The 16,270-nt window shown below is 43.5% G+C and overlaps 1 protein-coding gene across 1 annotated transcript in view; it reads right to left on the minus strand.

Annotated features, from left to right (window-relative positions):
• Positions 1–16,270, minus strand: part of ST6GAL2 (ST6 beta-galactosamide alpha-2,6-sialyltranferase 2) — a 95,546-nt gene that overhangs the window by 43,720 nt on the left and 35,556 nt on the right. Inside the window, exon 2 of the mRNA XM_005857297.2 lies at positions 4–735. Coding sequence (XP_005857359.1) covers positions 4–686 — 683 coding nt within the window. The 5' untranslated portion in view covers positions 687–735. The remainder of the gene's footprint in view (positions 1–3; positions 736–16,270) is intronic.

Raw genomic sequence — 16,270 nt, forward strand, 5'->3', positions numbered from 1 at the left:
CGCCCGCGGAAGCGCACTCCGTGCTTGTTGGCCGCCAGGTAGTCCTTCATGGCTTTCTGCAGGCGCGGATTGAGCATCTTGGAGGAGACGGTGCCCTTCCAGAGCCGATGCAGGAAGGCCCTGGACATGGAGGAGTACAGCCTGTCTCCTTCCTCTCCCTCCTCCAGCGCGGGGCTGCTCCCCTGGGGCTGGTGCCTTTTCCTCTCTGGCAACCACCCCTTCCACCTGCCAGCGTGCCTGGGGGCAAGGGACTCCAGTGTCCCCTGAGTGTGGCTGTGAGACCCTGGTTGACCGGCAGCAAAAAAGTAGTCGTCGTCTTCTGGATAGAAGGTACTTTGGGATTTTCTCCCAATCTGGGATAAAAAGAACTCTTCTTCATTTTCAACCCCATCTGGCAACTTGGCCCATTTCTGCAGGTCGCGAGGCCCCATGGGGTGTCCCTCCAGCAGCCCCTTGTTTGTGTTCACGCTTTCAGGCCAGGAGGGCTCCTGCATGGCACCCATAATGACCCTCTGCTTCCCCTGCATGGGCAAGAGCCTCCTAGTCTCCAGGAAGGCAAGGGAGCTGGGCGCGGGCTCAGCAGGGTTGTTGTCGGTGAAGTAAATGAAAATCACCAGGAAGAGGAGCCCCCAAGTAAATATCCCACAAAGCATTAGTTGTCTCCATTGCTTCAAGGGTGGTTTCATGGCAGTTCTCTGGGTTCAGCAGCTGGTGTCCCAAAGTGGTGGAATGAACCTGAAAAACAGGTCTACAGTTAGCTAATGTGGACATCTGCTCAGATATCACTGGGGACCATCTATGCTTGCAGTGTTCCTGTAGGAGAGGGTTGAGTGGGCATCAGCAACCAGGTTCTTGAGAGGGGGGGGGGAGTGAGGGGAGCTTTGGCTAAATTCAGGTGTCATATGTCCCCCAACCCCTGACTTCTGCAAAGGGGTCCCACCATCTCAGCTGGCTGTCCTGGAAGGGAGGAGGTGGAGTAGGTGTACTGGGAAACCCTTCTCAGGTCACTCCGTCTTCCCACCTTGACAGCTGCTTCATAGGAGCCATCCCAACGACCTCTCCCAGAAACTGGATTTATAGAATTATAATTTAGTAAAACAAAGCAGGAGTTGAGCCGAGTTTGCCATCTCTCACCTACTTATCAGCCAAAAGCTCAAAGTTCACATATTGTACTGTCACAGAATTTACCAGGCAAAGGAAAAATACACAGGAGTACTTGGAGATTCAGGATAAACCCATTTATTTTCAGATGTTTCACATGTACTAGTACAGTGACTCAGGGGAGCCTGTTTCCAAATCCTGAGCCCCTGAATATGGAGGAAGCTTTCCCTTTATACCTTTTGTTTTCTTTGTCCCCCAAATATGGATGAGACTTCCGGACCTTTCGTGGGCTTTGCAAAAAGCCCCATGTGTCTGGATGGGGGATGTGAGACCACACCTAAAGGCCTGGCCTGGCACCAGCACTGATAACCCCCTCCAGGGGTTGTGTATGGTTTATGGTTTATGGCCTCTGTAAAATGGGAGTATTTAGGTAAATAGGTCTTGCAAGACCAGATAATTAAGGAAGGGGCAGTGAGTTAATTATCGGCTAGCAAGAATGTGCATTAGGGATACTGATTAACTAGGTACAGAGTCAGATTGCTAGCCCCCTCCCAAAAATGTATTTTTATGTTCCCCATCAGTACAACAGCATTGCTGTGTATTTCTAGGGGGTGACAACCATATCTGATTCTTCCATGTCTCTTCCAGGCCTGGGAGGCTGCCTGGAACATACCAGAAATACACCTATGGTCCTGAATAAGCAAGACTGCAGTGTCTGTTGCTGCAGGGGGATGTTATGCCAAGGTGTCTGTGGACTTCAGTAGTGCCCCAAATAATGCCCACCTACTTCACCCTCACCCTGAGTCTCTGAGGGAATAAGAGGGAAGTGTAAGGACAGAAAAAAGCCTTTTCTTTGCTGTGACCTTCCACAATTTATGAGAAGTACCTAGTAAGTAAACTCAAAGACTGTTGGCTTCTCTTTTCAAACTGGGGGACAAGATAAGCTACTCTCACACTTTTAACACTAATTTCTGATTCCATCTGATCATACCAACTGAAGCAGTATTTTCTAAATGAGCCTTTGGATCTTTTTCACAAATTGTCACAGTCTAATACTTTTATATTTCCATGCCCGAATGTCTTGGCAATATCAAAGTGCTTTAAAAGCTTCTAAATGCCTACAATCAGTTCTGTACATATCTCAATCAGGAACTGAGAACAGTTTGTGGATGTGCACAGTCTGGGGGCCACACTTTGAGTAGAATCTGCAAAATGATCTTTCTAAACCTGTCCATTCAGCAGATTGTGCTTCAAACTGTAATGCACAACCTGAAGATATAAAACTGTTGCCAATATTCCCACATTTCTATTAGAAACCAGAAAAACATTCTTATGAGAGTTATTCTGCTTCCACCCCAACTGAATACACTGCAACACAAGTTTACACTAACCACTAGTGTTAGCACAATCCCACAAGACTGCAGACATCAGCCTTAATTTATATCCCCAGGCCACCTGCACTTCTCACCCTGGAGATCCCCAAAATACCCCTCAGGTTTAATCATTTACTAGAATGACTAACAGAACAGAAAGTTATACTATACTAATGATTACAGGGTTTGGGGGGTAAGGGATATATGTAGTTCAAGGTGTGCATGTGTTACCAAATGGAGAGGGATTCCATATCCATTTCTCATGGTGTCAGGCAACAGCATCCTCTTGGGCCATCTATATGTTCACCAACCACAGACCTCCGCTGAGCCTTGGCATCCAGAGATTTTATTGGGGTTCCATTATGTAGGCATGACTGCTTGAATCATTGACCATGTGACTGAATTAAATTTCCAGTCCCCTCTTCTTCCCAGAGGTCAGGCTGGCCCAAAGTCCCCTGCCTTTTAATCACAGGGTAGGTCTTTCTGGTGACCAGCTCCCATCCTGAAGCTATCTAGGGGCCCACTAAGAATAAACTCATTAGCATAACAAAGACACCCCTACTATTGAGGAAAATTCAATGGTTTTAGAAACTCCATGCCAAGACCCAGGACAAAGACCAGACAAAAGATTAAACCACCATAAAGCTCTAGTAGCTGATTTAAAAGGCAGTCTGTCTGCTTTTGGTAGAAATCATCCTTTCCTAGTTGTCCTGCAACAGCTCTGGGGGCTTATTCGGATGGATTACTAAAGAAAGGGAAATGGAGGTTTCTTCAACAACATTTGCTTGAGAGACTTAAAGCACTAAGTCAAAACGGTGAGGTATGTGCACAGAATTTCAATAGATGAAAAAACAAACAGGAAACCTTGATAGGTTGGAGAGGAACTGGAAACTTAAGGCTTTGGGGATTGGAGTTAGGACCTGTGTCTTGCATGTCAGGCAACACTTAGCTGCCCAGTTCTGCAGAGTCAGAAAGCTATGGAAACGGGCTCAGAAGGTGAACCTGCTAAATTTCATGTCCAGATTCAGAGTATCAGACATATAGACTTGATTATAGAGAAATGCCCAGTTCCCAACCCAAGACATGTGACGTCTGTTTTTCATGGGGAGATGACAGACATGAAACAGGGGCGGGGGTGGGGGGGAGGAGAAGAAGAATGAGAGGAAGTCTGTAGACACGAAGAAAGTAAAGGGAAAGCCTAGCTGGATAGTGGGGCCAGGACCCTGGGAAAGGTTGTGTCCTCTCCATCTTCCAGGCCGGGAAGTAGAAAGGGTGGGATTGGTAAAGCTCTCTGAGTACCATATAGGAGTAAGTATCACAATGAAAAGAATGAGAATTTTCACTAGGTCAGACTTATAGCTTCTCATCCACAGTAATAATAAAAGTGGTGGGATCCTGCCTCAACTCATGATTAGGCTTCAACTTTTAGTTGATCCAAAAGCTGCCCTGCAACTGCTGTCACTGCAGACCTGCTGCTGCCAGTGAAGGGGACATTCTCCAAAATGATGAACTCCCATAGCAACAGCAAATCCTCTGCAAGCAAAATGCTACAAAAATCATTGTATGCATTCTGGTCCTTCATCAACATAGCTGTAAAAATCCAGGTTAGAGACGGGTGGAGGACACAACCAATGTCACAGCCTTGATCCCTCTTTCCATAAAGTAACCACACAACCTAAGAGGAAGAAATGTTTGGTAAGCAGTAGAAAAAAATACACATTTTTCTCTAATATAGTGCATCTAAAATGTTATAATGACACAGCTTAAACGAAGTGGTTCTATAATACTTGTTGCTATGTCCCATCATTAGCTGGTGTGATATAAATAGCATCGGGGACATATAAGTGGCACATCAGGGAAATGATCTGTCTCCAGGGGCCAATGAAAAGGTGCCCCCTGATTGTAGGCCCACCTGAGCTTTGAGGGGGAAGGTCTCCATGACTGGCTGCTGAGTTCCTACCAGTTTTCCCTTGGGAAGAGAACTGGCAAGACTGTATGCATAGTTTGTAAGGTGTGGCTTTCTCTTCTTCTCCATGGTGATTCTAACAGTACTACCTGGCTGTGCTCAGGTTTAAATTCCAAGTGATGTTCTCTGCTATCTGAACTGCACTTCTCCATCGCCACCCTCCTCCCACTTTCTGCTTCGTCTGTAGCCAAGCCTCTGGGAAACTGCCTGACAACACTGGGGCAATGACTACAGCAAAAAAACAACAACAACAACAACAACAAAAAGACCTACTACTAGAAATTATTCTGATTGTTCTATCTGCTCAAGAATTTTGGTGCCCATATCTTAGATACTAATTATCAAACAAGGATGTGAGTCACATTTTCACATGAATATTTGAAATAATACAAAAGAGTGTCTAAATTCTCCTTCAAATAGTTCAGGAAAAAAAAATCACATTTCCCAGAAGGCAGTTACAGGTTGTGTGGGAAACTGTTTATTGCCTTCACTATCTGATAAGCATAGACAGAGACCACCGCCCCCCCAAGGCTGGGTGCCTTTGAAGCCCTAGCAAAGGTCGGAGCTAGGCGCCACCTCTGTTTGTCCAGACAGTGGTAGCTGAAACTACTCTCCCATTTATTATTATGTAAATCCTTGCTGATGGGCTAGTCTGTCTGTTGCCAGGGGTCACCTGCCTAAGGGCTATGCTATGGGTGCATCCCAGATGAATAAAAGCTTGGTGAGGCCTGAGCACTGGAGGAAGTCCTTCCCCTTGAGTTGGACTTGCTCGCCTGGTCCCCCAATATTTCCAAATTATCTCTTGTCTTTTCATATTCATTTGTGTGTGGCTCTGCTTCCAGTTCCTGAACCCTGACCCACGCGAGACGTGGGAAGGAAACACCCAACAAGGTTGTCAGATGAAATTATAAAGTGTAGGAACTGCCTCAGATGAACATTACAATGCAGCTGACGGTGAATACAACTTCCTTCTGATTTTGTTCCGGGTAAAACGAAGTCCACTCTGGGCTTTGCCATTTGAATGTTGTCCCTCGTAAGCCCCAAGGGTGACAAGCTTTGATTGCCGGTTTTCCTGAATGGAGAGTATTTTTCACATTTTTTGATTAACTTGTCTGATGGCCAGGCTTTCTGTGGTGTGACAAATACTCGTAGTTTTCCTGAATGGAGAGTATTTTTCACACTTTTTGATTAACTTGTCTGCTGCAGCGCCTGATGGCCAGGCTTTCTGTGGTGTGACAAATACTCGTGTTCTAGTTTGTGTAGAAGTTGTCTCAACTGACTTAAATCTAAGTATTTACTTTCACATTAAAATAATAAAAAAGATTTAGTGTGAACAGTGAGACACTCATGTATCATAACAGCCTCAGGAATCATTTTCTTTCAAGAATCATTTTCTAAAATTAGCTCTTGTCACATATCCAAGAAAACTTTGTCCAGTCTGCATGAGAGAAAGGCACCACTTCCACTGGACTTCTCTCTTCACAGCCTCATGGGCTCCTTTGGCAAATGACCCCCTTTCTATTCTTTCTTTCTTCATCTTCTTTATAAAAGAAAGCCTCCAGTCTGCCAAATGCATGCCACTGAAGGTCCACTCCTTAATTCAGTCCCTCTCTGATCCCAGCCCATGCTCAAGCTAATGTCCAGAAGCCAGAAAGAAAAAGGTCAGCCCAGGACCCGCAGAGCTTGAAGAGAGGGCAACCCCGTTCTCCTGCAGGGCTGGGGAGGGGTCAGAATGGCCAGTTCATTGTTGGAAGTGCAGTGGCATGGCCAGTGCTGTGAGCCCTGAAGACCAGCACCTCCTCCAGGCTCAGGCCAAGTCTCCCTGTGACTGGGAGCCACTGGACTCCAGAATGGATGTAGCAATCTCATGAGCTTGCTTGGCTAAGGCAGAGTTTAAAAAATGTGTGCCAGGGCTTCTGGTTAGTTTAAAATTTGGATGTTTGAGTGATCTCAGTGGGGAAGAGTATGAGCTACTCAAAGGCTGGACCACATATAATCAATTTTGTATTCCAAAAAGCACAAGGTAGGCTGTTTCATGTAAGATTCCTAATTAATATTTCTGAAGTAAATGAAATGAATGACTGAAATTAAAGTAAAACAAATGGAACTGCCTGGACAGGCTCTTATGGGTCAGGAGGGAGAGGATGCAACGCTTGCTGTGCTGCCCAGGCCATGAGTGTCTGGGTGGCTCCAAGCACATGCAGCCAGCAGTGGCATGGTTAGGTCAGCATCCAGTGCGGTGAAGGGAACTAACAGCAGTCCCGTCAGACCCTGCTGTGTACCAGATGTCTACTATGTAACAGGTCCTTACCTTGCAACTCATATTTACTCTCATTTTAATTATTCATTCTCAGTTTAATCTTTAAAACAAACCCCTTCATAAAGAAACTGAAGCTCTAAGTGGTCTCCTTCTTGTATGTTGTTACAATATCCCCATCTTTCCCACTATATCACAAAGTCAGGAGGGGTTGCACCATGCCTAAAAATTTTATGAGATTTTTTTTCTCTGCCACAAAGTATGATGCCAAATTTCAGGCTAGCTCTCTAAATTGATTAGACCAAGTGATTCCCTAACATCCCATTTTCCCTAATATCCATATTTTTGTTTGCTGGAGAAGATAATCTTTCCAATTACACTTCAGAATCCAGAATCCACACCTGCCATGCTCAGCAGTGCCTGAGGGAGCTTAGCCTTGGCACAACCACCAAGGGGATTGTGCCAGGCAGAATGAGCTGCAATTCACTGACCTTTCCAGAGAGGCTACAGGTGTGAAGGTCCATGACCTCAAGGAGTTTGTTATGTAGGTAGGAAGACTGCTTTGTTGCCCTGTCCCAGGACGGGTGAATGTACAGAGCAGTGAAATGGATTTGAGTAATTCTGGAGTGCTTCAAAGGGAAGGGAACCAGAGCTGGACATTGAAAGACGCAAGGGTATGAAGGGAGACTGTCACAGACTGGTGACTGGTAGTGAATGGGCGCAAGCTGAACAAGGGTGAGATACTTTTATGAAGATGATGGCATTAATTTCTGGGCAAATAATTTCAGCTGTATAAGATTTCTCCTCCATGGCAGGGCAGATGGAAAATAATTTAAAAGACAGACTCACATATGTGAGCCCCTCTGGGTGGCTTTTGGCTTTCAGAACTTTCTGCAATGAGGTGGCAGGTGCTGTTAGGGCAGGGGGAGGCAGGAATGATTCCAGACGCCTATGATTGGCTGTACAGAGACAACACAGCTGCCTTCTAGCTAGGGTCTGCTGGCTTCTGGAAATAGTATCTGTCTGCTTTGGACACAGTGGCCTGTTTGTTTTATGATAATTAGCATTCAAATATTTACACTTTATACCAATAATGTGCCCAGGCTCATGATTGAAGCTGTAAATTAGCTTTGGTACTGATGCTTAATAATAAAACAGATGGAAGCTTGCATACCTGCCATTGAGATTTGAAAGTTTTACTCTGATTCCTCAAACATAAGTGGGCTTTTTGGTCAAAGCGTAGGTGGCTGGCAGGTGGCTCTAACAAGGAGACCTCTGTATCAGGAGAAGCCACCCTTTCTTAGGAAAAGCACATCTCTCTCACAGCCTAAGAGGGGCACCGGCATCAGTGTGGGCCCACGTAGTGGGCATGTGATGGTGAGGATGGACAGGCACCATTCCTGGCCTACACTTGGGGGTTATAGACTGAGAAAGATGGCTATTCATTAAGAGGAGTAAAGGCAATGGGTGGTTGACCAGGAAGCCCTGGGGTCAGACAGCCTGTTCAGATCCTTGTCAGCTGTGAGATTTTGGATAAAACCTTTGCGCCTCAGTTTCTTCATCCAGTGTGAGTCATAACACTGCCTAGATCATTGCTGCTTCATAGAGGAATGAATCAGGTGTTGTGTGATTTGACGGGCATGGCGACTGGCCCAAAGTGAGAGCTCAATCGATGTGATTTCTCAGTCCAGCTTTTGAAATTCTGTGAAAGTAAAGAAGTGGTATAACAAGCGTGGATTTCACTGCATGTGTTTACAGTGGACAGTTTCCCAGTAGGCACCCCTCTCTTCAAATGAGCCCAAATGACGGCCCTGGTGTAGATGAGCACTAACCCTGACTCAAGCTAATAAGACTAAATGATCCCTGTAAACCCTGCCTGAGTGAAGACCTCTCTCTGGTGTTTCCATCATGGAGTTAGTGCCTGACAAGTATCTTCTAATGGCTTCATTGTGTTAGTCAGCTTATTATAATTATGCTACTATAATTCAACAAATATTAGTAAGCCTAATGTAAAAGCTGAATATATATTATATGACGCTTTGCCCTTAAGGAACTGAATTAAGTTCTTGGGGGAAATTTAAATTTAAATTTTGAGTAACAAAAGAATGGACAACAAGTACAGTACAGATAAAAATTCCAAAATCTCTCTTTAGTCCTGACAATAGGCTTCTGACGAAAGCACAGAGCAGAGAGGGTGCGGGGAGACCTACTTTCCTGTTCCAGAGACAGTCTTGTGTGGCACTGGTTTCTTCATCAAAAAGAAAGTATTTTGCCAACTGTAATTGCAAAATTAAAAATATATATATATATATTAAAAAAAAGAAAAGAAAAGAAGGTGTTTTAGGTGGCAAGAGCAGCATCTTTAAAAAAAATAAAAACAGTCCTGGCCGGTTTTGCTCAGAGTGTCGGCCTGTGGACTAAAGGGTCCGGGTTTCGATTCCAGTCAAGGGCACATGCCCAGGTTGTGGGCTTAATCCCCAGTAGGGGGTGTGCAAGAGGCTGCCGATCAATGATTCCCTCTCATCATTGATGATCCAGTTTGTTCTCACAACCAGGCTGCACATGACTTTATCAGTAATACACATATTATGTCAGCCTCCATCTGTGTGACGTTATAGTACCAACAAAAGTGCTGGGCAGTTGCTTCAGTGCACCCCAGATCCCACGGTCTGGGAACTATTTAGAAGCCCCTTTCATGTTGAGAAACATGAGTCACAGTGAGGTTATCTAAAAGTCCCACCATTTTATTATGTGTTGGAGCTAGGATAGTACCTGGCATATTTGTAGGCAGTCAAAATGAGGACAATGAGAATGTATGCTCTCCTTATCTCCCAGATTGTTGTAAAGAGACAAGGAAAAATGTGTTAGTGAGAACATTTTAAATTTAGATGGTCTAAAAATTCATTCCGTTTTCATGATATGAGGGATTAACATTAGTTAGATTGAATTATTATGTCAAAGTAATCTTAGCTGATTGTTTCATGAAATAAGTGTAGGTGAAAAGACGATCCCAGTATACACTAAAACATCACCTTGGCAGATGGAGAGGTGCCAGGGAACGTCATGCCCAGGTCAACATGTTTCTGGGCAAGTGAAGATGGTAGCAGATTGCTTTTCAAGGCTGTTAAGCAGCATTAGTAATGCAGCCTTAACACTCCTGAGGTTGGTTTTTGGATAGAAATATTAAAATCTTACTAAGAGAAAATGCAAATTTGTTAAATGACCCAACAGCATGCTGCTTACATTTGCCATAGAAGAGGGTAAGCCAGCCATGTCTTCTTGGGAACGTGCTCTTGACCAGAATTGATCCCAGGACCCTTTAGTCCACAGGCCAACGCTCTATCCACTGAGCCAAACCGGCCAGGACTCTTTTTATTTTTTTTTAAGATGCTGCTCTTGCCACCTAAAACACTTTCTTTTCTTTTTTTTATATACATATTTTTTAATTTTGCAATTACAGTTGGCAAAACACTTTCTTTCCAACGGAGAAACTAGTGCCCCACAAGACTGTGTCCGGAACAGGAAAGTGGGTCTCCCCCGCACCCTCTCTGCAACAGAAGGCTTGGGATGGGAGAAATACATTAATTTTTATATTTAAACACATATTATGAAGTCAAATATAAAATCAGCTCGAAGATTTAATATGAAACTTCAAAGAAATTTCTCACTGTGGCGCTTTCAATTTGCCCTTTATCAACGTAAGGAATGTCCAAACCTGTAGAGAATTTTTATGAGTTTACTTGGGCCAAACTGATGACAACTACCAGTAAGCAAAATCTCAACAAACTGAGAAATTGCTCTGGAGAATGGCAGTTTGTAATTTATTTTATACATTACAGTCAAAGGAGGAGGCATAAGGAGGGTTACATGAAATCCATTGCTGGTAGATTAGGGAAGTGGGAGAAAGCAACACAGGAAAAATCTAGGGTTGGATAAAAAAGTAAATTAATCGACATATGCTTCTTTTACATTTGTGGGGAAAGGATAGTGAACAGTCAACAATTAACATGATAATACTAACAATGAGGGGATTTGCGGTCTCTGCGCTGAGGTTGTGCTTTGAGGGTTGGCGGGGAAGGGGATTACTTTGATATTTCAAAGGTATGTTATCAGGTATGTTATCTTAGATGCAAAAAGACAACAGACAGGTTCAGTTAGGTTGAAGATTGAACTCTGTTAGGGCAAAATATTGTCCTAGGACATGACTATCTGCCACAAACTACTTGTAGTAAGGAAGTTTTAATTTGAGATCATCCTATGTGGTTGCTTTCCTGTCTGAGTTTGTAAGGACATCACATAGGCCTGCCCCCAGCTTGTCAGGTTTAGTGAGTGGCCCACATTTTCATCCTCACCTTTGAGCTTTCAAAACTGAATGTTCTTCTCCATCCTCAGAATTCCCCCTATGGAAAAGTTTGAGCAACTGGGGTGAGACTCAAGAAAAAGGCCCACTGTGGATGTTAGAATAACCTAGACATAGTTCAGATGTTTTCTCTCAAATATGCTTCTCTAGTGTTCATTTCTCAAAGCACGTAAAAATTTGCCATATTATGAAACAATTTCTAAAGTTTCTAACTCTGAGAATTAGCTCATCCTTATAATAGTGCCTAATTGCCAACACACCCTAGTTAGGGCCAGTCACTCAGTCATAATTCCCACATGAACAACAGCATAATATGTTTTGTATATGTGTGCATTTTTACATGTGACACAGTAGTGATCTTGCATTACACACTCACCCATTATTTTGTCATCAATTCTATAGGCAGTTAGATATTAATAAAAGAAGGGAGCAAAGGGTATTAGACATTATTTGGCACAATAATCTAGGGAGCAGAAGCCTGCTTGTTTTACTAGGAAGGTATAGCTTCAGATACTCTCAGGAAACCACCAGTCCATTCCCTGCAGATCACTGGGTGAATGGCACAGTAGGAGTGAAGATGGAGACCATAGAGGCCTGTGGTCCATTCCCTGCAGATCACTGGGTGAATGGATAGAACTATAAAGGGGGAGATGAGCACATGCACAGTAGGAGTGAAGATGGAGACCATAGAGGCCTGTCAGTCTAGCCTGGAGAAAGAATGGAATGGAACATGGTGCAGACAGGTCAGAGTGAGGGTGAGGGTGTGAGTGGGTGAGTGTGTGTGTGGGAGATTGTGCATGGGTGTGAGTGTGGGAAGGCATCTGTTTGTGGGAGCAGGAGTTCAAGGGGGGCAGTTGGGTGCTCCTGGTAAAAGAGCAGCAGGTCGCTGTGTGTTGCTGGGCCAGGCACTTCTCTCCACTTGAGAGTAGAGAGCTAGCCATTCTGATGGACCTCCTCCTTGCGAGGAGGCTACGTGAAGCAGCCCTGCTCCAATGCCCCTAAGCCACAGACAGACAGACCACAGGTAGGTGGACACTCATGGCCCCGCTATTGGGACCCGAAGCCCCCGGACACACAGACCAGTCATAGCAGCTTGGTGTGCCTGAACTGTGGGCCTCAGAGTACTGCCTAGCTGCCTTGACCAGCAGTATGTGGGGCCTGCCCCGCCATATTGGCGAGCAGGGCACTTGGCCCACCCCACCCTGTGCCATAGCAGAACAGCACCCAGCCCAGCCTGTCCCCTGCACCAGCTGAGCAGTGCCTGGCTCATCTCGCCCCCTCCACCTGTGGAGTGCCTGGCCTGCCCTGCCACCTTGACACATGGCCCACCTGGACATAGCATGCTGACCCAGCATGCCCAATCTAGTGTCCCTGGATGACTGGCCCCAACACACTGACATGGTGCACCTGACCCTACCACGCACCCAGATGCATGGACCTGTTACCATGATTCATTGTGCCTTAATCACTGCCCCTGGACAAATGGCCCCACTGTCTGATCCTGCTCAGTAGATGTGAGCTGATGCTCCCCAACACACCCACTTTCCACAGTGACCAGGAAAGCCAAACCTAATTTCCACCAGAAGATTGAACTCACCACTTAGAACCGATGTGACCAGTCACCTGTAGATGCACAGACTTGACCTGCGACCGCACCTGCCTCACCCAGTACCCTGGACTACTGGAGTGCTAAAATGGGGAGACAAAGAAACAACCCCCAAATGAAAGAAAAGGAGGAATCACCAGAAAAGGAACTAAATGAAATGAAGGCAAGCAATTTGTCAGATACAGAACTCAAAGTATGAGTTATAAGAGTGCTCAAACAACTTAGTAAGAACTACAAACAACTTAATGAGAATTATAACGAACATAATGAGAATTACTCCAACATGAAAAAAGATGTTGAAACAATGAGTAAGAATCAAGCGGAAATGAAGAATGACATAGCTGAAATAAAGGAGCCAGGCCGGTGTGTTTCAGTGGTTGAGTGCCTGGGTTGCTGGCTCAATCCCTATTGATACTTCTATCTCTCTTCTCCCTCTCTGTTCTTCACTGAAATCAATAAGAATATTAAAAAAAAATACCCTGTAAGGATTCAATAGTAGACTAGAAGCTGAAGACTGAATCAGCGAATTAGAAGACAAGCTAGAAAGAAAATACTCATTTGGAGTAGCATTTGGAAAAAAAAATTAAAAAGCAGGAAGAGAGTTTAAGGGAGGTTGGGGACAACATGAAATGTAACAACATCTGCATAACAGGGTATAGAAGGAGAAGATACAGAGCAAGGAATAGAGAACCTGTTTGAAGAAATGACAGAAAAGTTCTCAGACCTGGTGAATAAAAAGGTCACACAAGTCCAGGAAACACAGAGTCCCAATCAAGATGAACACAAAAAGACCTACATCAAGGCAATCATAATTAAAATGGCACAAATTAAAGAAAAAGAAGGAATCTTAAAGGCTGCAAAAGAGAGACAGAAAGATACCTACAAGGGAGCTCCCATTAGACTGTCAGCTGATTTCTCAATAAAAACACTTCAGGCCAGAAGGGAGTGGCATGAAGTATACAAAGTAATGAAAATCAAGGGACTGAATCCAAGAATACTCTTTTGAGCAAGGCTATCATTCAAAATTGGAGGTGAAATTAGGAGTGTCACAGACAAAAAAAGGCTAAAGGAGTTTATTAACACCCAAGCAGCACTGCAAAAAATGCTGAAGTGACTGTTGTAAGAAGAAGAAAGAGATAGAGAGAGGAGCACAGGAATAAAGAATAAAAATGGCAAAAAATAAGTATCTATCTATAATAACATGAAACATAAATGGCTTCAATGCTCCAATCAAAAGACATAGGGTAGCTGAATGGATAAGAAAACTTGAACCATATATATGCTGTCTACAAGAGACCCACATCAGAACAAAATATTGACACAAACTGAAAATGAAGGGATGAAAAATATTTTCCATGCAAATGGAAATGAAAAAAATGCAGGGGTAACAATACTTATATCTGACAATATAGACTTCAAAGCAAAGGCCATAACAAGAGACAAAGATGGTTACTACATAAGATTAAAGGGATCAATACAAGAGGATATATCCATGGTAAACATATATGCACCCAATAAAGGAGCAACTAAATATAGAAAGAAGCTCTTGGAGAACTATAAAGGAGAGATTAATAGCAATACAGTCATAGTAGAGGACTTTAACACTTCACTGACATCACTGATAGTTCTTCCAAACCAAAAATCAATAAGGAAACAGAGAACTTAAACAACACAATAGTACAGATGTATTTAACTGACATTTACAGAACATTACACCCCAAAGCTGTAGGATAGACATTCTTCTCAAGTGCACATGGGATATTCTCAAAGATAGACCACACATTAGAACACAAACTTCATCTCTACAAATTCAAGAAAACTGAAATCATATCAAGTGTCTTCTCGGATCACAATGGCATTAAACTAAAATCAACTACAATAAAAACACCCCAAAACATTCAACCATATGAGGCTAAATAGCATGTTATTAAACAATGAATGGGTTACTATGAGATCAAAGGAAGAAATCAAAAACTTCCTTGGAACAAATGAAAATGAACACACAACAACCTAAAATCTATGGGACACAGTGAAAGCAGTCCTGAGAGGGAAGTTCATTGCTCTACGGGCCTAAATTAAGAAAGAAGAAAAATTGCTAATACACTATGTAACCCTACAACTTAAAGAATTAGAAACATAACAAAAGAAAAGCCAAGAGTAACTAGAAGGAAGGAAAAAATAAAAATCAGAGTAGATATAAGTGACACAGAGACTAAAAAACAATACCAAAAAAATCAATGAAACCAAGAGCTGGTTCTTTGAAAAGATAAACACGGAATGTCCACTTTCACACCCTTATTCAAAGAGAGAGAACCCCCCAATAAATAAAATCAGAAATGAAAGAGCTAAAATAACAACAGACACCACAGAAATACAAAGGATTGTAAGCAAATACTATGAACAACTATATGTCAACAAGCTGGACACCCAGGATGAAATGGAAAATTCCTAGAAAAATACAACCTTCCAAAACTGAACCAGGAAGAATCAGAAAACCTGAATAGGCCAATAACAACTGATGAAATTGAAGCAGTAATAAAAAAAAATAAAAATAAAAACAGCAAATAAAAGCCCTGGCCTGGATGGCTCCACAGGGGAATTTTACCAAATATTCAAAGAACTAACACCTATCCTCCTCAAACTATTTAAAAAAATCAAAGCGGAAGGAACATTTCCAAGATGTTTCCACGAGGCCAGCATTATCCCAATTCCAAAACAAGATAAAGACACTGCAAAGAAAGAGAATTACAAGCCAATATCCCGGATGAACATAGATGTTAAAATCCTCAACAAAATATTAGCAAATTGGATCTAGGAACATATTAAAAAGATCATACACCATGACCAAAAAAGTGAGATTTATTCCAGGAATGCAATGCTACTATAATATTCACAAATCGATAAATGTGATACATCACATAAACACACTGAAAGGCAAAAATCATATGATCATTGCGATGCATAAGATGCAGAAAAAGCATTTGACAAACTCCAACACCCATTTTTGATAAAAACTCTCAGCAAAGTGGGAGTAGAGAGATCATACCTCAACATAATAAAGGTCATATATGACAAACTTACAACCAACATCATACTCAATGGGCAAAAACTAAAAGCATTCCTCCTAAGAACAGGAACAAGACAGGGATGCCCACTTTCACACTCTTATTCAACACTAGAGGCCCGGTGCACGAATTCATGCACCAGTGGGGTCCCTCGGCCTGGCCTGTGGGATCAGGCCGAAACCAGCGCTCTGACATCTCTCGAGGGGACCCGGATTGCGAGAGGGCATAGGCCAGGCCAAGGGACCCCAACGGTGCACAAATGGAGCCGGGGAGAGATGCGGGAGGTTGGCCAGCCAAGGAGAGACCTTGGGAGGGCTCCAGGGGATGTCCAACCCATCTCACTCAGTCCTAATCAGCCGGACCCCAGCAGCAAGCTAACCTACAGGTCAGAGTGTCTGCCCCTTGGTGGTCAGTGTATGTCATAGCGACTGGTCGACTAGTCAACTGTCTGCCCCCTGGTGGTCAGTGCACATCATAGCGAGTAGTTGAGTGGCCTTAGCATATCACTAGCATATTATGCTCTGATTGGTTGAATGGACGAC

The sequence above is a fragment of the Myotis brandtii genome, unplaced genomic scaffold, assembly GCF_000412655.1.
Source record: "Myotis brandtii unplaced genomic scaffold, ASM41265v1 scaffold11, whole genome shotgun sequence".
NCBI classification, from domain to species: domain Eukaryota; kingdom Metazoa; phylum Chordata; class Mammalia; order Chiroptera; family Vespertilionidae; genus Myotis; species Myotis brandtii.